This window comes from Hylobates moloch, unplaced genomic scaffold (genome assembly GCF_009828535.3).
Source record: "Hylobates moloch isolate HMO894 unplaced genomic scaffold, HMol_V3 SCAFFOLD_5, whole genome shotgun sequence".
In the NCBI taxonomy this organism is placed as follows: domain Eukaryota; kingdom Metazoa; phylum Chordata; class Mammalia; order Primates; family Hylobatidae; genus Hylobates; species Hylobates moloch.
This window is the reverse complement of record NW_026652280.1, coordinates 104,949,027-104,972,407: the sequence shown is the minus strand read 5'-3', so window position 1 is coordinate 104,972,407 and position 23,381 is coordinate 104,949,027. Positions and strand designations below refer to the sequence as shown.

Sequence of the window (23,381 nt, the reverse complement as noted above, 5' to 3'; positions counted from 1 at the left end):
GTATTTTTAGTAGAGATGGGGTTTCACCATGTTGGCCAGGATGGTCTCGATCTCCTGACCTCGTGGTCCGCCCACCTTGGCCTCCCAAAGTGCCAGGATTACAGGCGTGAGCCACCGTGCCCTCCCTTTAAATTCATACTTCTATTAGGAAATAATTTGGTTGATGCTTTCTTGGGGAACAGGTAATGGAGTAGGAGTTAAGAATAACTACAAGCCAGGTGCAGTGGCTCATGCCTGTAATCCCAGCACAGTGGGAGGCCGAGGCGGGCAGATCACAAGGTCAGGAGATCGAGATCACCCTGGCCAACATGATGAAACCCCGTCTCTACTAAAACTACAAAAATTTGCTGGGTGTGGTGGCACATGCCTGTATTCCCAGCTACTCAGAAGGCTGAGGCAGGAGAAATGCTTGAACCTGGGAGGCGGAGATTGCAGTGAGCCAAGACTGCACCATTGTACTTCAGCCTGAGTGACAGAGCAAGACTCTGTCTAAAAAAAAAAAAAAAAAAAAAGAATAACTACAGACTGCTGTTCTGCTATTCTCTTAACCTTTTCACTTTCCCTTTTCCAAACTAGTTAATTTGCAGTTTAAAGATAAAGGTAGGCCAGTGCAACTAATGCATTTTCTCCAGAGTTTAAACGCACTTGGAACCACCAGAAATCATTCCCACTCATACCACTGAGAAATCCTGTCCCAGAAAACCACCCAGCAGGGTCACTACTGCTCTCCTTAGCACTAGGAGAAATGATCAATACCCAGAGAACACCAATAATTCTAAATGCCCACTGTGCTAATATGCTTTGAGAACCTTCCAGGTCAACACCTTTTAAGGCAATGTAGGTTTTTATATTTGTACAGGACCTTAGAGTTAGGGGATATATGTCTATATATTTATATTCTATCTATAGCTCTAAAGTGAGTTACTTTTACAAAAAAAAACAAAAACAAAAACAAAAAACACTGAATTTTATGAGGTTAAGTGGTGTGGTAAATTGTCTGCAAAAGTAGAAAAATAGTCATCAACAGTTTCTCCCATCCCTGTGCACACACCACACTCCTCCCATCAGGAGGTGGAGTCTGTTTCTTTTCCCCTTGAATCGGGGCTAGTCTTGTGACTTGCTTTCACCAATAGAATGTAGTGGAAATAACACTGTGCCAGTTCTGGGCCTATTCCTTAAGAGACCCAGCAGTTTCTGTTTTGCTCTTTGGGAAGCCGTTTCTCATATAAAGAAGTCTAACTACCCTATTGGAGAGAGTGGCCATGTATCTTTCATTGTAGACAGAGGCCCTGGGAAATGAGAGTTATGAAGGGAGAGAGAGCCCAGACATCTTCCAGCTGTCCCAGCCAACCAGTGCAGGCCCCAGGCATGCAAGTGAAGTTGACTAGGATCCTCCAGCCTTTTGTCAAGCTGCCCAGCCAGCACCATGTGGAGTAGAGACTGGCTATTCCACTATGTTCTGGGCAAATTAAAGAATCTTTCTCTTTTTTTTTTTCTTTTTTTTTTTTTTTTGAGACAGAATTTTGCTCTTGTTGCCCAGGCTAGAGTGCAACGGCATGATCTTTGCTCACCGCAACCTCCGCCTCCTAAGTTCAAGCGATTCTCCTGCCTCAGGCTCCTGAGTAGCTGGGATTTCAGGCATGCACCACCAGGCCCGGCTAATTTTGTATTTTTTTTTTAGTAGAGATGGCATTTCTCCGTGTTGGTCAGGCTGGTCTCGAACTCCCAACCTCAGGTGATCCACCTGCCTCGGCCTCCCAAAGCCCTGGGATTACAGGCATGAGCCATCATGCCCGGCCTAAAGAATTTTGAGTAAGGCCAGATGTGATGGCTCACACCTATAATCCTAGCACTTTGGGAGGCCAAGGTGGCCAGATTACAAGGTCAGAAGTTTGAGACCAGCCTGATCAAGATGGTGAAACCCTGTCTCTAATAAAAATACAAAAATTAGCCGGGCATGGTGGTGCACACCTGTAATCCCAGCTACTCAGGAGGCTGAGGCAGGAGAATCACTTGAACCCGGGAGGCAGAGGTTGCAGTGAGCCGAGATTGCACCACTGCACTCCATCATGGGCAACACGAGCGAAACTCCATCTCAAAAAAAAAAAAAAAAAAGAATCTTGAGTAAGGCCAGATGTGGTGGCTCATGCCTATAATCCTAGCACTTTGGGAGGCAGAGGTAGGCAGATCGTTTGAGCACAAGCGTTTGAGACCACCGTAGGCAACATGGCAAAAATCCATCTCTACAAAAAGTACAAAAAATTAGCCAGTCATCGTGGCATATACCTGTAGTCTCAGTTACTTGGGAGGCTGAGGTAGGAGAACCACCTAAGCCATGGAGGTCCAGGCTGCAATGAGCCAAGGTCATGCCACTGCACTCCAGCCTGGGTGACAGAGTAAGACCGTGTCTCAAACAAACAACAACAACAGCAAAAGAATCTTGAATAAATAAAGTATAGCTGTTGTTTTAAACTACTCATTTTTAAGGTAGTTTATTAGTTATTAATAAATAAGTAAACAATAGCAACAATAGATAACTAGAAGATAACTAAAACAAGAGGTAGTAATTAGTAATTTGGAAATATGAAACTCAAATTCATTTCCTCTATTTCCTCTTTTTCGAAGTTCAACTCTTTTTCCGAAGGTGACCAATATAATCCTGTTTAATTCATGGGTGCACAAAAAGTTCTGCTCTCTACAATATCATTCTTACTACCTATTGATGCTCAAAATGCCACAAATAGATACTCAATCTTATGACTCCCATTGAGATACAAAAACTCCAGGATGACTAATAAGTAAACTTTTTTTTTTTTTTTTTGAGACAGGGTCTGGCTCTATCACCCAGGTTGGAGTGCAGTGGTGGGATCTCAGCTCACTGCAACCTATACATCCCAGGCTCAAGTTATCCTCCCACCTCAACTCCCCAAGTAGCTGGGACTACAGGCATGCCTGGTTAGTTTTGGGTTTTTTTGTTTTTGTTTTTGCTTTTGTATTTTTAGTAGAGACAGAGTTTCACCATGTTGCCCAGGCTAGTCTCGAACTCATGAACTCAAGTGATCCTCCCACTTTGGCCTCCCAAAGTGCTGAGATTACAGGCGTGAGCCACTGCAACCAGCCTAGTAAACTTGATTAATCTATTAAACGTTTGTTGAATATCTTTATCAAATAATTTTTAGAAAAGATTCTGATTGGCAGCGTGAAAACTATAAAATGATCAAACTACCCTATATTTTCCAGGATTTTTCAAGTTTTTTCTTTAATTTGGGATCCTCTTCTCTGTAGAGATTGTCAGTAAATGGTGAAGAGAGAAGATTGCATATTGTTACAGTAAACTCTTGATTACTGCCATGTGAATACAAAATTCTGTGGAATATCTGCAAAAATATAAAATTCTAGGTTGAGCTTTCCCAGTTTGAATCACCTCTCTACATGCTAAGGGAGTGAGTGTAAACAAGTTCTAACATTAGCCAAAGTCAAACAAAATTAGAAGAGTAAGTCTCCTAGAAACAAATCCAGGCCGGGCGCGGTGGCTCACGCTTGTAATCCCAGCACTTTGGGAGGCCGAGGCGGGCGGATCACGAGGTCAGGAGATCGAGACCATGGTGAAACCCCGTCTCTACTAAAAATACAAAAAATTAGCCGGGCGTGGTGGCGGGCGCCTGTAGTCCCAGCTACTCGGAGTGGCTGAGGCAGGAGAATGGCGTGAACCGGTGAGGCGGAGCTTGCAGTGAGCTGAGATTGCGCCACTGCGCTCCAGCCTGGGCAACAGAGCGAGACTCCTTCTCAAAAAAAAAAAAAAAAATGGCTGGGCGCGGTGGCTCACGTCTGTAATCCCAGCACTTTGGGAGGCTGAGGCGGGTGGATCACGAGGTCAGGAGATCGAGACCATCCTGGTCAACCTGCTAAAACCCGGTTGCTACTAAAAATACAAAAATTAGCTGGGCGTGGTGGCACGTACCTGCAATCCCAGCTACTCAGGAGGCTGAGGCAGGAGAATTGCTTGAACCTGGGAGGTGGAGGTTGCAGTGAGCTGAGTTTGCCCACTGCACTCCAGCCTGGGCAACAAAGAGAGAGACTCCATCTCAAAAAATAAAAATTAAAAAAAATTTACAAATTTATCTTAAGGCAACTCTTTGTCATCTGTGCTACTGGATAAACACAGTAATTCTGTCGCCCAGCCTGGAGAACAATGGCGTGATATTGGCTTACTACAACCTCCGCCTGTGGGTTCAAGCAATTTTCCTGCCTCAGCCTCCTGAGTAGCTGGGACTACAGGAGTGCACCATCACGCCCAGCTAATTTTTGTATTTTGGGTTTTTTTTGTTTTGTTTTGTTTTGTTTTGTTTTGTTTGAGACGGAGTCTCGCTCTGTCACCCAGGCTGGAGTGCGGTGGCACGATCTCGGCTCACTGCAAGCTCCGCCTCCCGGGTTCACGCCATTCTCCTGCCTCAGCCTCTCCGAGTAGCTGGGACTACAGGCGCCCGCCACCACGACCGGCTAATTTTTTGTATTTTTAGTAGAGACGGGGTTTCACCGTGGTCTCGATCTCCTGACCTCGTGATCCGCCCGCCTCGGCCTCCCAAAGTGCTGGGATTACAAGCGTGAGCCACCGCCCCCGGCCTGTATTTTGTTTTTGAGATGGAGTTTCGGTCTTGTTGCCCAGGCTAGAGTGCAATGGGACAATCTTAGTTCACTGCAATTTCTGCCTCCCGGGTTCAAGCGATTCTCCCGCCTCAGCCTCCCAAGTAGCTGGGATTACAGGCATGCACCAGCATGCTCGGCTAATTTTTGTATTTTTAGTAGAGACGGGGTTTCCCCATGTTGGCCAGGCTGGTCTCGAACTCCTGACCTCCAGTGATCCACCCACCTCAGCCTCCCAAAATGTTGAGATTATAGGCATGAGCTATGGTGCCCGGCCAAATTTGTACTTTTGGTAACAAGGTTACCTTCCAAACATAACTTGAGGCTAGGCCCAGTGGCTGACACCTGTAATCACAGCACTTTGGAAGCCTGAGGCAGAGGATTGCTTGAGCCCAGAAGTTCTAAACCAGCCTGTGCAATATAGCAAGATCCTGCCTGTCTCTATTTAAAAAAAAAAAAAAAAAAAAAAAAGGCCAAGCGTAGTGGCTCACACCTGTAATCTCAACACTTTGGAAGGCTGAGGAGGATTGCTTCAGGAGTTCAAGACCAGCCTGGGCAACGTGGGGAGACCCTGTCTCTACAAAAAATAAAAAATTAGCTGGGCGTGGTGGTGCCCACCTGTGGTCCCAGCTACTCAAGAGGCTGGGGTGGGAGGATCGCTTGAGCCCAGGAGGTTGAGGCTAGAGTGAGCTGTCATTTTGCCACTGCAATCAATCAATAAACCTGGAAACTTATGGTTAATGTGGAGAATTTAATATCTATATTTACCTGTATTTCCTCCCAAATCTTAATAAAATTACTTTGAAAGAATAAGATCTAAATGCAAAGGACAAAGAGAATGAGCAAGAAGACAACTGAGGAGAGACCTCAACAAAATTTTGGAATCTGTAAAGCTGGTGAACAATGTAGTTCAGATATGCTTCTTTACTTCTGAGGTTTTCCTTCTTTTTTTTTTTTTTTTTTTTTTTTGAGACACAGTCCGTTCTGTTGCCCAGGCTGGAGCGCAGTGGCGAGATCTCGGCTCACTGCAGCCTCCGCCTCCCAGGTTCAAGCAATTCTCCTGCCTCAGCCTCCTGAGTAGCTGGGACTACAAGCGCGCAGCACCATGCCCGGCTAATTTTTTGTATTTTTAGTAGATATGGGGTTTAACCGGCTGGGCGCGGTGTCTCACGCCTGTAATCCCAGCATTTTGGGAGGCTGAGGCAGGAGAATCGCTTGCACCGGGGAGGCAGAGGTTGCAGTGAGCCAAGATCGCGCCATTGCACTCCAGTCTGGGCAACAAGAGTGAAAATCGGTCTCAAAAAAAAAAAAGAAGAAGAAGAAGAGAAAGAAAGAAAGAAGAAAAGAAAGAAAGAAAGAAAGAAAGAAAGAAAGAAAGAAAGAAAGAAAGAAAGAAAGAAAGAAGAAAGAAGAAAGAAAGAAAGAAAGAAAGAAAGAAAGAAAGAAAGAAAGAAAGAAAGAAAGAAAGAAAGAAAGAAAGAAAGAAAGAAAGAAAGAAAGAAAGAAATAAGGTTTAACCATGTTAGCCAGGATGGTCTCAATCTCCTGACCTCGTGATCTGCCTGCCTTAGCCTCCCAAAGTGCTGGGATTACAGGCGTGAGACACCGCTCCCGACTGGTTTTCCTTCTTATGAAGAGACTTAATTCATGTAAGTGGGCCTTTTTTAGCCCTTTGTTCATACACTCTTTTTTTTTTTTTTTTGAGACGGAGTCTCACTCTGTCGCCCAGGCTGGAGCGCAGTGGCGCAATCTCGGCTCACTGCAAGCTCCGCCTCCCGGGTTCACGCCATTCTCCTGCCTCAGCCTCCCGAGTTGCTGGGACTACAGGCGCCCGCCACCACGCCCAGCTAATTTTTTGTGTTTTTAGTAGAGACAGGGTTTCATCGTGTTAGCCAGGATGGTCTCAATCTCCTGGCCTCATGATCCGCTCGCCTCAGCCTCCCAAAGCGCTGGGATTACAGGCTTGAGCCACCGCACCTGGCCTTTGTTCATCCACTCTTTTTTTTTTTTTTTTTTTTGAGACGGAGTCTCGCTAGTGGACTGTTCCACTCAGTTCTATCCTCTTGCTCTTGGGAAGAGGAGCCCACCCATCAGAACACATTTTCTGCTTGTTTCCTCCATGCTGAGGTCTGCCCCAATCCAAGCTGCCTGATCCTGGGATACAGTTAGCAGGCTCTTTTTTTTTTGAGACGGAATTTCGCTCTTGTTGCCCAGGCTGGAGTGCAATGGCACAATCTTGGCTCACTGCAACCTCTGCCTCCCGGGTTCAAGTGATTCTCCTACCTTGGCCTCCCGAGTAGCTGGGATTGCAGGCATGCGTCACCACACCCAGCTAATTTTGTATTTTTAGTAAAGGCGGGAGTTTCTCCATGTTGGTCAGGCTGGTCTTGAACTCCTGACCTCAGTTGATCAGCCTACCTCGGCCTCCCAAAGTGTTGGGATTACAGGCGTAAGCCTCCGTGCCCAGCTTTTTTTTTTTTTTTTTTTTTTTTTTTTTTTTTTTAGACACTTTCAGTCTGTTGCCCAGGCTGGAGTGCAGTGGCGCAATCTCTCAAGTAGCTGGGATTATAGGCGCCCGCCACCACACTCAGCTAATTTTTGTTTTTTTTTGTTGTTGTTTTTTTTTTGAGACGGAGTCTCGCTGTCGCCCAGGCTGGAGTGCAGTGGCGCGATCTCGGCTCACTGCAAGCTCCACCTCCCGGGTTCACGCCATTCTCCTGCCTCAGCCTCCCGAGTACCTGGGACTACAGGCGCCCGCCACTGCGCCCAGCTAATTTTTTGTATTTTTAGTAGAGACGGGGTTTCACTGTGGTCTCGATCTTCTGACCTCGTGATCCACCCACCTCGGCCTCCCAAAGTGCTGGGATTACAGGCATGAGCCACCGCGCCCAGCCTAATTTTTGTATTTTTTAAATAGAGATGGGGTTTCTCCATGTTGGCCAGGCTGGTCTTGAACTTCTGACCTCAGGTGATCCGGCCTCCCAAAGTGCTGGGATTACAGGTGTGAGCTGCGCCCGGCCAGTTAGCAGGCTCATTGACTCCCATACTAACCCACATCCTCCAATCTGGTCTCAAACAGTGATAAAGGTGATATGTTGACCTCTGTATTTTTTGCTTGATTTCTCAATGTGTTCAGGATCTTAGAACACAGAAGGAATCCTTTTATTGGGGTCCCCTTCGGAGATCCCAGTAATTATCTTAGCAGGGCCGGGAACGGTGGCTCATGCCTGTAATCACAGCACTTTGGGAGGCTGAGGCAGGTGAATTACCTGAGGTCAGGAGTTCGAGACCAACCTGGCCAACATGGTGAAACCCTGTCGCTACAAAAATACAAATATTAGCTGGGCCTGGTGACCCGCACCTGTAATCTCAGCTACTCATGAGGCTGAGGCACGAGAATTGCTTGAACCCGGAAGGCGGAGGTTCCAGTGAGCCAAGATTGCACCACTGCACTCCAGCCTGGGCAACAGAGGGATACTCTGTCTCAAAACCCTGCCCCCCTCCAAAAAAAAACCCAAAATACATTAGCGTGAAATTATATAACACCCAGGAGAAAGGAAAATTACTAAAAAGCTTCCAGAGAGAAGAGCCAGTTGAACTCAGAACTGGAGGATAAAGGGTTCCAAGAGGAATATTTCTTTTAAAAATGTTATGACAGAATGAATATCTGACAGGTTGGAACATAATAAAATAAGAGTTAGATTTTCAACAGTGAATTTGGAGATGAATAAACAACTAGAAAACTAAAACAAAAGAAAAAAATAAAGCCATTATTAAATTGAGGGAAATTAAAAGTTATACAAGAAAGGAAATATAATACACTTCTTGGCTAAGCTGTGAGTAAATATTGATGATAGCTTAAATGTTAATTTAACTAATATTATGATATAATAGTTATTTCCAAGGGGCTGGGGGCAGGAGAAGTGTGTTTTGGGAAGGAAGTATTATGTAAAAGAAGTAACTCCTCATCTTTTATGGTTGGAAGTTAATAGATAATTCTGTGGCAGTGGGCAGGCCTATGCAAACCTGTTCCAAAAGTCCAAGGAAGCTGAGAGGCCAAAGAAAGAGGCTGACGAGTCCAGTTTCTTAGAAATAAACATTTAATAGAGACTTATGAACAGAGGCCATGTGCGTGTCTTGGGCAATGGTGAAATGAGATGATGGTTTCCTGCTCCATTACCCCCAGACCTGGGGCTTCTATACTACAGGGAAAGGGTGATTCAGAAGGGATGTATAGATATAACATCAAGGTTGTTTGAGCTAAGGGCAGAATGTATGGTAATACTTGCTCTTACACCAGGAACAATAGGTAAACTTGAAATCTTAGAGGTCTTCCCAGAACTGGGGTTAATCAGAAGCCAACATGGTGGATTAGCTTTCACAAATATCTGAAACTTTAAAAGATCAAGACATAGCAGTATAAATACATTTTTGGAAATTTGAGGTGAATACTAGGAGGAAGTTAAAAAATTGCAGCAATGGCCGGGCGCGGTGGCTCACACTTGTAATCCCAGCACTTTGGAAGGCCGATGCGGGCGGATCACGAGGTCAGGAGATCGAGACCACGGTGAAACCCCATCTCTACTAAAAATACAAAAAAAATAGCCGGGCGTGGTGGAGGGCGCCTGTAGTCCCAGCTACTAGCAGAGGCTGAGGCAGGAGAATGGCGTGAACCCGGGAGGCGGAGCTTGCAGTGAGCCGAGATTGCGCCACTGCACACCCGCGGGGGCAACAGAGGGCCTCTCTTTCACAAAAAAAAAAAAAAAAATTGCAACTGAAATAGTGTAACTTATTGTTTATAATTAAATGACTTGCAAGTTTTCAGACCACAGACTTTTACCGGTCCTCAATTTACAAGATTCTCATACTGCATCTGTTGTGTAATGTGAACTGGAAAACTAAGAAAATGATCCAAAGGGTCATTTTTTCCAAAATTACATAATTCTTTTTTGTTTGTTTGTTTTTTGTTTTTGAGACAGAGTCTCACTCTGTCACCCAGGCTGGAGTGCAGTGGAGCAATCTCAACTCACTGCAACCTCCCGCTCCTGAGTTCAAGCAATTCTCCTGCCTCAGCCTCCTGCGTAGCTGGGATTACACGCATGCACCACCACGCCTGGCTAATTTTTGTATTTTTAGTAGAGACGGGGTTTTGATGTGTTTTGGCCAGGCTGGTCTGGAACTCCTGGCCCACCTGCCTTGGCCTCCCAAAGTACTGGCATTACAGGCGTGAGCCACCACGCCTCATCTCAGTCAAGTTTCAGTATATCTACAAGGACAGGAGATGGCGCCAGAAGGCAGTGAGATGCTTGGTTTTGGTTTTAACGGTTTTAGCCAATGCAAGCAAAGAAAGGGCTTGAGAGAGAGGTCAGAACTAAAACAAAGGTGCCAGAGTTTGAGTGGAAACTAAGACTGAGTGGGGAGAGGGAGCTGTGTCCGTTTTTTTTAACTTACATATAAGGGTCCCCTTGACACCTACTCCAAATCAGCACAGCTAGAAAGCAACAAAAGAAATATCCACAGTAAAGCCAAAGATCAAGATAAAGTCAAGTGCCTGGAGGATGGCGCTTGCCTCCTGGCTCCCTCTGTCCTGGAAAGGAGGGCCTTTGTCGTCTGGGAAGCACAAGCACCTGGATGCGTTGCTCACCCAAGATCAGGAAAGTGTTGATTCCAGGCTAAGATATCTTTGTGAAACAATGTTCGGTTGCATAGGCAAAATCCCAAAGCCCAGCAGCAGTGAAATACCTCCAGAAGGAACCATACACAAGGCATTTTAAATTAAAATTTAAAAATTCATAGACAAGCCAGGAGGTGGCGCCTGGCAAGACATGCTATCTGCCTTGGGAATCGGAATCTCAGCTCAGCGCTCCAGGGGAACTCTGTCCTGGCAGAGGTCATTCTGTTCAGATCTCTTCTTTCCTACTAAATCTCTTCTTTCATACCAAGATGTCTCTGCTTTCTTTTTCTATTTCTTTGTGTTAAGTACCCTGATTCCCGGGAAGTCTAATTTATACTTCAAGCCTTTTACTCTTCTTAGATGGGATGGATGGGGCTTTGGGGAACCTCAAAACATAACGCTTTCCTGAAGGGGACAAATAATTCAGAGAGTGATAGGAGAAGAAAAAGGGAAATGACATCAGCAAAATGGCTTGGCTTTGCAGATCAATCATGGGGGATAGAAAGGCACAGTGAGCGCCTGTCTCTGCAGGAGCTGATGATTGAGCACATGCATTATTCTGTTCATTTGGCTTTTATCCTGCTCCCTTATTTAGCTTCTGCTCCCTTTGTTTGGCTATTTATTGCTACTCAGCAGGAGCAAGGAGGGCAGAGGGAGCTTCAAATGGGTGCATCCTCCTGGCTGGTGCCTCTGGTGAAGGGCACGGAGGAGAAAGAGGTTTCAATGTCTGGCTTGAAAGTATCTGTGGGTTTCACATTCTCTAACGACGGATTTAGGATGTACATTCCAATCGGGATTTCCAGTCCCGTGAGCAAACATCAGTTCACATTCCTGAGACATGTAGCCTCCATACTCCACGGGTGCAGCTCCTTGGTGGCAGGTTTCATTCAGTGCCACATGTCCTGCCTCAGGCCTTTGTTGGGCTGGAGGGAAGACCCTGGGCCCCTCTTCCATCTGGATCACATGGTCTCTCCAGACCCTCCCCTCTCTTTCTCTGAAGACTGCCTTTTTCTGATGGTGGTAGTGATTGTTCCTAAAGTCTCTCCTTCTTTCCTCCTGCCCTGGCCTCTCTGCCGGAGGTCAGTGTCCTCTTCAGTGACAAAAGCCGCCCTAGATCTGGGCTCCCTGGAGAGGGAGGTGGCTGGGTCTGGCAGTTACAGCCGCTGTCTCTCCATGGTGCTGCTACACCCCTCCCCCACTGGGCATACAAATGGGCTTTATCCAGCAAACAACGCTCCCTCCCCGCCCTGCCCCAGGCCACACAGGCACGTGGACCCAGGCCTCACCGTGGGAAGGCAGTGGTGGCAGGCACAGAAGAGATTGCTCCAGATGAGTTCTCCTCGCCTTACTTCTCTTCCTTATAACTTAGGACACAACTCAGGTTTTAGTTCCTGACTTCCTCCACCCCTCGCCTGCACCCTGAGTCCCCAATTCCTTCTTGTTATATATCTCCTAATTCTGGACTCTTCCCATTCCAGGGCAGCTCAGATTGTGCAGGGAATTGGGAACAGGTACCCCCGCCATCTGCCCCATACCACCCAGGGAGTTGCTCCTCAGAGGAGAAGCCAGGCGGGGGGATGAAAATACCGTGTCCTCTTGAGGGGGCTGAGTTGAACCCCAAAGCCCCTTCCTTGACCCTGCCTGCTCCAGGGAACACCCGTCTAAGCAGCATCTGTGTGACTAGCAGAGGAAGGAAGAGCTCACCCCAGCTGGGCTCCTGAGCCAGGGCCAGGGCTCCAGTGAAACTTGCCGCGCTCCAGCTCCGAGTGGGGCCATCCTGCATGCCTAATTGGCTATTTAAGGAGCTGTTCGCTGGCAGCCCAGGCAGCCCCCCCCGTCCCCACACACACCCGTTCAGAGCCACCTTAAAAGCAGGAGGCAGTTGTAAAGTCGCCGGCCAGCTAGTGGAGTGGAGACTGCAGAGGGAGATAAAGAGAGAGGGCAAAGAGGCAGCAAGAGATTTGTCCTGGGGATCCAGAAACCCATGGTACCCTACTGAACACCAAATCCCCTGGAAGCCCACAGAGACAGAGACAGCAAGAGAAGCAGAGATAAATACACTCACGCCAGGAGCTCGCTCTCTCTCTCTCTCCTCCCTCCCTCTCTCTCTGCCTGTCCTAGTCCTCTAGTCCTCAAATTCCCAGTCCCCTGCACCCCTTCCTGGGACACTATGTTGTTCTCCGCCCTCCTGCTGGAGGTGATTTGGATCCTGGCTGCAGATGGGGGTAGGTACAACTAAATGTCTGTGTGTGGATTTGTGCTGATGTTCACATGTCGCCAGGTGTGCTTAATGGGGGGAAGAGAGGTGTGAAAGGAAGCCTAGAGGCTGGAATAATAGGCTCAGAGATGAGGAAAAAAGAGCGGGGTGTGGAGGAGACCACTTCCCTTCTTTACCTTTTGTCTCTCCAGCCTTGTTGTTATTGGAGGTCGGGGAGAGCTAGTGGCGGGCAGGGTGTGTACACACGCAAGTGCTGGAATCTCTTTGCAGGCTACAGATTTTGTCCAGAGCTCTTTCCCCCAATGCCCTGGTCCCAGGCAGGACTCCTGGACTTCTTTATTTACAAACTCCTCCAAATAGGGAGTCAAAGAGGCCTGGAGTGAAAAGATAGATAGATGGGGGTGGGGGGAAGAATACTTCCTGCCCAACTCAGACCCTGATCTCCAATTCATCCCCTTTTGGCCAAGATTCCCTCTTCATTCTGTGGAGCGACTAACTCACCAGTTATCCTCTAAAAGTGGCAGTAAGAGCCAACATTTGTTTGACACTTTACAGTTTACAAAGGACTTTCAGAAGCTCCCAGGAGATGAGGAGGGATTCTTGGGAGAACAGGCTGAAGCGCTCCAGGAGTGTCCCCAGGAACTCCTAGACCTCATTTTTGTGTTTTCCGTGCCTAGCACAGTATCCAGCACATACTAGGTGTGTAACCGAGGTTTGTGGAAAGAGCAGGGTGAGGGGGGTGTCCAGAGAGCAGAAGGCAAATGCAGAGAGGATGGGGGCAGGCGGGCAGCCAAATGGAGAGTCACAAATCTCTTCTGAGGAGAATGAAAAAAATAGGGAAAGAGGAGGAAGAGACAGAATAAGTGTGTTGAGGCTCTGACCAGAGTGGACAGGCACCTTTACAGACCAGGGAATTCGAGTTGTTGGGGGGTCCCGCAGATATGGTAAATGAGAGGCTTCTTCCAGCTCTCCCTTGGGCTAGCAGAATAGGTCAAGGATAAGAGCAGGACATCTCACAAGTGTGAGGAATTTAAGGGAATAAGAGAGAGAGACAGGAAGGAATTTAGGATTTTTCTCCAGAGTTTCTAGTAGTATGAATATTGCAGCATAAACCATGAAGGTCTTCGTTTTCTTCTTGAGGCAGTTTGGCCGTAGGGAGGGGCTGGACCTGCAGACCCTCAGCCTTTGCGTCACACAGGACTGCAGGAGAGCCTGGCATGTGACCCAGCTGGCAGCTCTCTTCTCTACACACAATGCTTCACTTTCATCCTGTCCCTGCCAGCCTGGCCGCCTGTGCCCACCCACCACCCTCAATCTAGAGTAGACCCTGCCCTGACTCCCGCCCTTCCCTAACCATCTCGGAATGTAGGGAGCAGAGCCTCCTGGTGATGAGGAGTTTCCTCTAGAGCTAATGGGACCAAAAAGGAAGAATTTACATATGATTTTACAGCTCAGTGCCTTTATTCATGCAATTTTTCAAAGCAAAGGAATAATCCCCCCTTCTCCCCTCAGTAGCACCCCCCAACACACACACTCTCTGAACTCCTTTCTCCTCCCTGCTTTCTAGTCCCTATCCTTCCAACCCTCTGCCCACACCCTCACCCCACCCGCCCCAATCTTCTAAGTGTTAGATTGACTTGGCACAGGTTACAGAAAAGTAAGGGTTGGGCCAATCGCACATTTGGATCCAGGTTAATTTTAGTCTCTGGGCTTTACCTCTTTTCCTTCCTCCTCCCCTTTTACTCCGCAAGCACCAGCACAGCCTGGCTGGTGATTTTAAATAGGCCCCCCGACCTTTCCACAGAGGTGTCCAGTTTCAGGGCTTCCTTTGCAAAGTGCTGGAGCAGAGGGAGGAGAGACTGCAAAGAGGGAGGTGGAGCAGTACAGAATGCCGGAGGGAGGGGAGCGTGGAGGCCAGGGCTCTGCCCCAGGCTGCACTGGCTGTAACCCAAACTATTCTGCCTTGCAGGTCAACACTGGACATATGAGGGTGAGCAGATCTCGAGGCCTCCCGACAACCCTTTCACACTGGGACCTCCTCACCTAGCAGGAAGACACACTGTGCGGGTGGGAGGAGACTTCCTTTAGCTTCTCACCCTAGCTCCTCCCTTCTGGAGCTCCTCCTGCCTTGAGTTTCGCATATGTGGCTCCTAGATCCTGCTCTAATCATCAAATCCTACACCTCCTGATTTGGCAGGAAAGCTAGTTAAGTCCTCAGTAAATCGTGTAGGAGTGAGGGAGCTGGGGTGGAAAGGAAGCTGGGTGGGAACTCTGAGCTTAGCTGCCAGGTCTCCTTCTGGCTCTGTCTATCCTAATCCATCCTACCCCTAACCTGCATCTGAAATTGGGACAGAGCTGGAGGTCAGGGGTGAGGAAGAGGCTGGCAGGATAGTTTCTGACCCTGGGGGAGGTGGAACTCAGTTCCTATGAACTACTGATTAATGACTTAACCGAACTCAAGTCCATGATAAACGGTCAGTGTGAGAGCAAGAAGTGAATGATGAGAAGTCAGGATATCTGAATCCCAAGGCCACTTGATAGGGTCCTCCAGGAGACCCTATCTCTCTAGGATCTTCTTTTTTTTTTGACACAGAGTCTTGCTCTGTCACCCAGGCTGGAGTGCAGTGGCGCAATCTGGGCTCACTGCAAACTCCACCTCCCGGGTTTAAGCGAGTCTCCTGCCTCAGCCTCTCGAGTAGCTGGGATTACAGGTGCCCACCACCACGTCTGGCTAATTTTTGTATTTTTAGTAGAGATGGGGTTTCACCATGTTGGCCAGGCTGGTCTCGAACTCCTGACCTCAAGCGATCTACCTGCCTTGGCCTCCCAAAGTGCTGGGATTACAGGCATGAGCCACTGTGCCTGGCCTATCTAGGATCATTTTATTTCTCCCATTTTTCTACTCCTACTCTCTAATCCCATCTCTCAAGGTATTCAGGTTTTCTATGCATCCCCTCTCCCCTCATTCAGCTTTCTTGTTCTCAAAATACAGGTAAGTAAAAGAGCTACCACTCCCCATTCATCAGGATAGTTGGGGAATCATCATTGCCTCTGGGTAGGGAAGGGGAACTGCAGTGTGAGACTCAACAGGACTCCTACCTCACCCATCCCTGTACAACTGGGGTCTTAACCTGGGTGGAGGGAAGTCCATTTCTACCTCCACACAGATGTATGGCTTGGCTAGGGGAAAGGTCAAAGGGAGGGGGCGGTGTTGAAGGGTAGCTAGAGCTGGAGGACAGGACCAATGTCTTTGGTAACCCCCACCAGGCCCACATGGTCAGGACCATTGGCCAGCCTCTTACCCTGAGTGTGGAAACAATGCCCAGTCGCCCATAGATATTCAGACAGACAGTGTGACATTTGATCCTGAGTTGCCTGCTCTGCAGCCCCACGGATATGACCAGCCTGGAACCGAGCCTTTGGACCTGCACAACAATGGCCACACAGGTAAAAGCACAGGCTCCAAGGAGTTGTAGGCTCCAGCTCAGATCTTAGGAGTCAGATCCTTTTGTAGTTCATGAGCATGATGATGGGGTGTTCATGAGCATGCGTAAAGATGTGCCACCCTCAAATCTTGTCAAGATGTTGGCACATTACCCATCTGACATAAATAAACAAATAACCTCAGGAGTCAGAGGAAAGCAGCATTCTCCTAACCTGCGAATTCTCAAAAAGCTTTGTCCATGAATTTGGAGATATGAGAATGGGGATCAGGATCCTGTAGCCAAAGCAGGAATCGAAATGTTTATAACCAAGCTCAGTAGGTAGGTATCATTGCACTGACTTGATCTAAACCAAGAAAAAGGAAGATACGCTAGAAAAGCACTGGCCTATGGGAGGAACTGGGTGCTACTAGGGGAGAAAACTGGAAGAGGGCCAAGTCTCCCAGTTAGTGGTGGCAACCCAGGAGTGGGAATGTATCCACATGCCTCCACCAATCCGAGTTTGCTCTTTTCCTCACAGTGCAACTCTCTCTGCCCTCTACCCTGTATCTGGGTGGACTTCCCCGAAAATACGTAGCTGCCCAGCTCCACCTGCACTGGGGTCAGAAAGGATCCCCAGAGGGGTCAGAACACCAGATCAACAGTGAAGCCACAGTTGCAGAGGTACCAGGGAACAAAGAGCTGGGACTCAGACAAAGTAACAGGGATGGTTGGTCCTGGGGAAAGGATCTGGACCTTAGGAAAAGTCATGCTGGGGAGATAAGGCCAATCTTTGAGGGACAGACTTAGTGCCTGCCGGGGACAGCGGGGTGATGGTGGCAGCTAGGATCAAGGCCTTGAAGGGGGTGGGGACATTCCATGATTCAATTCCCTCTTCCTTCCTTTAGCTCCACATTGTACATTATGACTCTGATTCCTATGACAGCTTGAGTGAGGCTGCTGAGAGGCCTCAGGGCCTGGCTGTCCTGGGCATCCTAATTGAGGTCAGTAGCCCCCAGCCCCTTCCAGGTTTCTCTCCACTTCCTCTGCAACCCTCAAACCTATTTCTGTTACTGGCCTCCTTCCTATGGCAGGCAGCAGCCCACCCTGACCATTTATTCTGTACATAAATTTCTTATTCCAAACATGGACTCATTCCAAACTCTCTCCCTTTCCTCCTCTTCCAGGTGGGTGAGACTAAGAATATAGCTTATGAACACATTCTGAGTCACTTGCATGAAGTCAGGCATAAAGGTGAGCCTTAAAAATCTATAGCAGGAAGTAAGATTAGACTTTCAAAAACTATCCTTAAAAGCCTTGGGATGAAGCAATTACATAGAGCCAAGGAATTTTGCTTCTGGGAGCCCTATCTAGGTAAGCTAGGGCACACTGAAAGGAAGATGAGTCCCAGTCTGTTCTCCCCAGATCAGAAGACCTCAGTGCCTCCCTTCAACCTAAGAGAGCTGCTCCCCCCACAGCTGGGGCAGTACTTCCGCTACAATGGCTCGCTCACAACTCCCCCTTGCTACCAGAGTGTGCTCTGGACAGTCTTCTATAGAAGGTCCCAGATTTCAATGGAACAGGTAAGTGGTGGAGAAACGAGGTGAGGTGAGACACAGTCGCAACTTCAGACCCCTTCCCACTCCCCAAAGTAACACCTCTCCCACGCTTCTGCTCCTCAGCTGGAAAAGCTTCAGGGGACATTGTTCTCCACAGAAGAGGGGCCCTCCAAGCTTCTGGTACAGAACTACCGAGCCCCTCAGCCTCTCAATCAGCGCATGGTCTTTGCTTCTTTTATCCAAGGTGATTCTCCACGGCTCAGAAGAGATGGGAAACTGAGGGGGACACAATGGCAGGAACTAGGAAGCCAATGAGAAGAAAAGGCTAAAAGGGGAGGGGGTTTCCGGGACTTGCTTGGATTGGGAACCAACCCCCACCCCAGGGTGCCCCCGGGGGATTCTCCCAGGCATAGCAGCAGAGAGTGCTGCTCCCAGCTGGGATGGGGATCTGAAGTCCCACTGACCCATCTTCTTCTCTTACAGCAGGATCTTTGTATACCACAGGTAAGGCAGCCTTATAAGACACTGCAGGGAGGGGAGGCATCCTCACCGAGTGGGGGAAAGGCTCAAAATCTATGTTAGTCCTAGGCTGACACCTTTTACCTTTATCTCCCCCAGGTGAAATGCTGAGTCTAGGTGTAGGAATCTTGGTTGGCTGTCTCTGCCTTCTCCTGGCTGTTTATTTCATTGCTAGAAAGATTCGGTGAGGCCCTACTTTCCATTCTTCCAGTCTTTTTAATTTTTTTAAATTTTATTTTATTTTTTGGGGGGAGACGGAGTCTTGCTCTGTTACTCAGTCTGGAGTGCAGTGGTGTGCAATCTCAGCTCACTGCAACCTCTGCCTTCTGGTTTCAAGCAATTCTGCCTCAGCCTCCCGAGTAGCTGGGACTACAGGTACGCACCATCACACCCAGCTAATTTTTGTACTTTTAGTAGAGACAAGGTTTCACCATATTGGCCAGGCTGATCTCAAACTCCTGACCTGAGGCAATCCGCCCGCCTCGGCCTCCCAAAGTACTGGGATTACAGGCGTGAGCCACCCACTTTTTGAGACAGGTTCTCCTTGTTGTCCAGGCTGGAGTGCATGGCTTTATCACAGCTCACTGCAGCCTCCACCTCCCGGGCTCAAGTGGTCCTCCCACCTCAGCCTCCTGAGTAGCTGGGACTACAGACATGTGCCACCATGCCCAGATAATTTTTCTATTTTCAGCAGAGATGGGTTTTCACTACATTGCCCAGGCTGGTCTCCAACTCCTGACCTCAAGTGATCCACCCGCCTCAGCCTCCCAAAGTGCTGGGATTATAGGCATGAAACACCTTGCCCAGCCCTCTTTTCTATTAAAAAGCGTTCTCCTATTTCACCTCTAATCTGCTTCACTTAGATAGCAGTCATTCTCATGAGCCATTCCCCTTTCCAGGAAGAAGAGGCTGGAAAACCGAAAGAGTGTGGTCTTCACCTCAGCACAAGCCACGACTGAGGCCTAAATTCCTTCTCAGATACCGTGGATGTGGATGACTTCCCCTCATGCCTATCAGGAAGCCTCTAAAATTGGGTGTAGGATCTGCCCAGAAACACTGTAGAGTAGTAGGCAGATGTCCTCCTTCCCCTGGACATCTCCTACAGAGAGGAATGGACCCAGGCTGTCATTCAAGAACTGCAGAGCCTTCAGCCTCTCCAAACATGTAGGAGGAAATGAGGAAGTCGCTGTTGTTAATGCAGAGAACAAACTCTGTTTAGTTGCAGGGGAAGTTTGGGATATACCCCAAAGTCCTCTACCCCCTCATTTTATGGCCCTTTCCCTAGATATACTGCAGGATCTCTCCTTAGGATAAAGAGCTGCTGTTGAAGTTGTATATTTTTGATCAATATATTTGGAAATTAAAGTTTCTGACTTTAATTCTGGCCTATCCTTTGAGGCTCTTGAGGGTGGGCAAGTTCCTGAATCCCTCAGGTGGTAAAGAAGGGCAAAGGATGGGGAAAAGAAGCATGGGTGATTAACTCCTTTTATCCCACCCCTGGAAGGAAAGATTAGCTTCTGGGAAAACACTTAACCCAAAGTTTCAGACATGTTAAACCACTAGCCCAGATTTCTGCCCTTGCACCAAGGCTATGCTTGGAGATCAGTGGTTGCCAGGTTAGGAAAGTGGCCGGACAAGAGATCTGAAGACAGAGATCTCAATTAACGTGCTATCCCCTCCCTTAAAAGCCAAGTTCCCCCACAATTACAAATTCTTTTTTATTAGTCAAAATCACAATCACCTTGATTAAAAGGATGGGACACTCCACCCTCAGCAGAAAATGATACAGTTTATAGAAAACCTCCCCACCCCTCCCACACCCCAATTAAAAACTACAAAAAAATCTCCCCTCCTTCCCTACAATGTCATGGTAGTCTGACTCCTCCAGTGGCACTGCAGCTCTGGAGTGGCCAGCTCACCACAGCACCCTCCACTTCACCTTGGGGAGAGGAGGGATGCTGGTGGTTAAGGAGGTTAAAACCATTAGTTCCAGTAATGCCAGTTCCCAAACATGCACTTCCTTCCTTTCTCCCAAGGTCTGGAACCAAGGAGAAAGGGACCGAAATGAGCCCAGCCATGAGGAGCAACTCAAGGAGAGAAAATATAGCCCAAGGAGGTTAGAAGAGTTCCAACATTCCTCCCTCTCCCGACCTCAAAAAAGAAAAAAAGGCAGTTTAGGGTATTTATCACACCAAAAATGGTTCCCCTCAGGCCTGAGAAAAAGACCAAGATGTCCAGTCTTGGGAGGGAGTACTGAGAAACTCAGAGCTCATCTACCCTTGAGCCTCCATTAATTTCATCTCCAGGGCAATGGCTAAACTAGGTCCCTTTTCTTGGCAACCTGCACTGTCCAGAACTGGAGATGGAGAAATACAGGGCGAGGACATCACGAGGGCACTCCAGGCCCAGGGGTCCCCCCTAGGTTCCCTCAGTCCTCGGGTGGGATGCGCAGGGCAGAATACACCATCACCCGACTGTCCTCCTGCCGTCGGCCTGCAGAGGGGAAGGGAGGTGAGTCTTGGGCAGGGTGAGAGCAGAGCACTGACACAGGGGGAGTCCTGGACAACAAGGGGGTCCCCAGGTGGTGGGGATAAGTGCAGATTCAAACCCACCAGTCACTGACTGGCTGAACCCAGGCTGCTCCTGGTAAAGCTTAGAGACTAACGGTCACAAAAGGACAAAGCAAAACCCTGGAGGTGGTGGGGTAGACCGACGAGAAGGAGACAGAGAATGTGTGCAATGGACCCTGGCTGGGGCTGGGCTCAGTCATGGGCAGTGGACAGGCAGGTGGGATCTGTCAGGCGATCAGTCCAGGTAGTCAGTCCTTACACAAGAGGCTGCGCTGAATACTTCGGAGGGACCCTCCAGCTGTGATGAAGGCCCAGAGCCCCATGGAAACAGTGACTGCATAGATGGGCAGCAGGCTGGCCTCATACCAGGGGTTCAGGAATGTCTAGGAAGGAGGGTAAGAGTAGGAAAGAGATTAGATGCTCCCTCGACCTAATCCCCATATTCTCTCTGTACCTTTGACTCCCAGATCTCTCTCTCAAATTCCCCAGTCTTTCCCTTCTGAGCACCAACATCTTGTGGTTAAGGGGCCTTTTGATTTTCAGCTCCTCAGAAACTCAAAGGTTTCTGCCGCTCCTGCTCACCTCAGGCCCAGGCCCTCTGCATTAGTTTGACTAATCCATTCAACCTCCTCCCCAGAGCAGGTGATAGAAATGATGCTGAGGTGAGAGACCTCGAAAGACTCACCTGTCCTCCTCCTCCCAGGTAAGTTAAAAATGTTAAGAAGTGAGGATACCCTTTCCCCCACATCCCACTCACCATTAAATGCTTTTCTCCCTAACTCAGGCCCCTGTCTCCAACTCACCAGTCCCGATGTCAGTAGGTGACTCCCAACCACCAGGCCCAAAGCCCAGTACCGTCTCCTCTCACAGGCATCAAAGAACACAACTCCCCAAAAGGTATGGAGCAGGATAATGGCTGCTGTCAGAAAGGCTGCAGGGAGGGAGATGGGGAGGAGATACATCCCTGATCTTCTCCCAGGCTCCTGAGATGTTGAGCCAAAGAAGTCTCCCAGGGAAGGCCAATAAATCAGATCAGGGACAAGGATGGATGGGGGGGTAAAGGCTAGATAGAAGGTGGATCTTACCTGAAGTCAGGAAGTAATAGGGTGAGTCTCCATGGATCCCAACCACACCTGGCCCAAGTGCATCAGCCAAAATATTGATAACAGAGAAGACACCACTGATGATACCGAAGGAGAGACCAGAAACTGGGGGAAGGGAGGATCTCATCAATGTCAGAGATCACACTATTGCCTGTTCACCACTGACCCCCTCCCCATTCCCGGTTACAATTCTTTCACATCTACTCTCCCTCCAGACCAACTTTCTTTGGAAGTGACGGATGAAGGAAAGTAAGAAGCCACTTAGAACATGTGGATATTTAGAGACTTCCCTAGAGGAGGGGGCTGTCCAACTCCCTCCTCCAGTCCCTCTCCCTTGGCTCACCATAGGCCATCTGGCGGATGGAGATGGGTGATCTTCCGTCCTCACTCAGCGATGCTAACCCCTCATCTGCCTTCCTGGGGTGGGGTGGGGTAGGGGAAACATGAGGGAGGGCAGGGATGCTCCTTTCCCTCTAATGTCCTCCCTTAGTGCCTCCTCTTCCAAACCAGCACCCAGGGGCTGCCCCACTTCCCATAGTGCAGTACTTTGCCCCTCTCCCCTCCAGACCACTCCATCTTCTTACTTAAGCAGCTTGTAGTAGGCAAAGCGGAACACCTCCTGTAGAAGGACAGAGACAGCAGCACCAAAAATCAGGAGGCCGTACTGGAGCCGGGCATCTGACCGGTCGGTCACATGGACCAAGATGAACCAGACCACAGAGGCCAGGAGCAGGGAGACCAGCCAGAAAAATGCCCTGAGAAAAGACAGGGGCAGTGAGACAAGCAATGGTAGGGGCAGCCAGAGAAATCAAGGAGGGAAACCAGCCAAAGCTGCTTGAAAGGTGGAAGTTAGCCTTCCGGATGGTTAGGGAGACATGGACCAGGTAGGGTAACTGTCTCCACCAAGAGACTCATCTGTAGAAAAGTGAACGCATTGGAAAGGGGAGAAATCTAATTAAAGAGTCTTCAGAGCGATGAGAGCCAGAGTGTGCGAGCACGGAAGGGCGAGGTATCCATTCCTGGATCCTCCCCTAAGGCACCTGACTCGGCCAGCCTAGGTCAGCACAGCCCCCTCACGAGTCTCGGCCTTGGGCCTTCTCTGACGTCGCTGGGAGGAATATAGGAGGAATCTGTGAGATCCTTGGAAGGTGGAAACCAACTGCGGGAAAGGGCAAATCTCCCAGACCCAACCCCTCACCTCCGCCCAAACTTCACCTCCGACTTATCGTCCCCAATTCAGGCTCCCAGGCTCGCCCCAGTTCCTCCAGCCCCTTCCGCACCTCTCTCTTCGACGCTCTCCCGCGTCTCCCGGGCCCTCTACTCACCCTGCGACCAGGATGATAACGCGAAGGGGGTCCCCAGCCACAGTGATCAAGAAAAGCGCAAAGGCCGGGCCGAACGCGACGAAAGTGCAACCGAAAAACACCGCAGCCCCCATGGCTGGTCAGGTGGGAGGGGGGTGGGGGCCTGACCAGGACAGGCAAATGGGAGTGGCGCGCCAGCTGGGGAGTCCGCGTGGGGTGGCAACGCGACCCCACGAGGGGCGCGGTGCAATGTCACCCCCAGACCCCGGGGAAGGGGAAGGGGGGGAACCGAAACCCCAAATGAAGGTCCGCGCCACTTCCTCTACGGAAGCCGAAGAGGGGACAAATCCCGGCCGCAGCCCCACGGC

At 49.1% G+C, this 23,381-nt stretch overlaps 2 protein-coding genes and 1 non-coding gene across 6 annotated transcripts; 2 read left to right on the top strand and 1 right to left on the bottom strand.

Annotated features, from left to right (window-relative positions):
• The first annotated feature begins 12,149 nt into the window (after positions 1-12,149).
• CA14 (carbonic anhydrase 14) lies at positions 12,150-19,415 on the top strand. 3 transcript variants are annotated; one of them, XM_032154806.2, is made up of 11 exons: positions 12,150-12,543; positions 14,506-14,526; positions 15,804-15,983; positions 16,500-16,642; positions 16,867-16,962; positions 17,146-17,212; positions 17,384-17,541; positions 17,641-17,761; positions 18,001-18,021; positions 18,136-18,220; positions 18,936-19,415. In XM_032154806.2, exons 1-11 carry the CDS (start codon positions 12,489-12,491, stop codon positions 19,000-19,002), a joined length of 1,014 nt encoding a protein of 337 aa, XP_032010697.1. In that variant the 5' UTR covers positions 12,150-12,488; the 3' UTR covers positions 19,003-19,415. The 3 variants fall into 3 exon arrangements, with proteins under 3 accessions (XP_032010697.1, XP_032010699.1, XP_032010702.1); XM_032154808.2 differs by having other exon boundaries at positions 12,284-12,543; positions 18,004-18,021; positions 18,936-19,015; XM_032154811.2 differs by lacking the exon at positions 15,804-15,983 and having other exon boundaries at positions 12,284-12,543; positions 18,936-19,015.
• Positions 16,039-16,143, top strand: LOC116470089 (small nucleolar RNA U13). The gene has a single exon (XR_004248518.1). It is a non-coding gene; the product is annotated as a small nucleolar RNA U13 (small nucleolar RNA).
• On the bottom strand, positions 19,301-23,353 carry APH1A (aph-1 homolog A, gamma-secretase subunit). 2 transcript variants are annotated; one of them, XM_032154812.2, is made up of 7 exons: positions 23,035-23,353; positions 22,294-22,464; positions 22,053-22,126; positions 21,692-21,814; positions 21,410-21,537; positions 20,866-20,989; positions 19,301-20,529 (listed from the first exon to the last, which is right to left on the bottom strand). In XM_032154812.2, exons 1-7 carry the CDS (start codon positions 23,145-23,147, stop codon positions 20,465-20,467), a joined length of 798 nt encoding a protein of 265 aa, XP_032010703.1. In that variant the 5' UTR covers positions 23,148-23,353; the 3' UTR covers positions 19,301-20,464. The 2 variants fall into 2 exon arrangements, with proteins under 2 accessions (XP_032010703.1, XP_058295327.1); XM_058439344.1 differs by lacking the exon at positions 22,053-22,126 and having other exon boundaries at positions 22,294-22,328.
• Between the last annotated feature and the right edge of the window lie 28 nt (positions 23,354-23,381).

What these genes read in the sequence shown, in the direction of transcription:
- CA14 (XM_032154806.2), top strand. Translation starts at nt 12,489, where the DNA reads ATGTTGTTCTCCGCCCTCCTGCTGGAGGTGATTTGGATCCTGGCTGCA. An exon ending in CCCAGATTTCAATGGAACAG is followed by an intron (nt 17,542 to 17,640) that starts GTAAGTGGTGGA and finishes TCTGCTCCTCAG; the next exon opens with CTGGAAAAGCTTCAGGGGAC. An exon ending in AGGATCTTTGTATACCACAG is followed by an intron (nt 18,022 to 18,135) that starts GTAAGGCAGCCT and finishes TATCTCCCCCAG; the next exon opens with GTGAAATGCTGAGTCTAGGT.
- APH1A (XM_032154812.2), bottom strand. Translation starts at nt 23,147, where the DNA reads ATGGGGGCTGCGGTGTTTTTCGGTTGCACTTTCGTCGCGTTCGGCCCG. An exon ending in CATCCGCCAGATGGCCTATG is followed by an intron (nt 21,815 to 22,052) that starts GTGAGCCAAGGG and finishes CCCTTCCCCCAG; the next exon opens with TTTCTGGTCTCTCCTTCGGT. An exon ending in TATTCAGCGCAGCCTCTTGT is followed by an intron (nt 20,530 to 20,865) that starts GTAAGGACTGAC and finishes TCCCCTCTGCAG; the next exon opens with GCCGACGGCAGGAGGACAGT.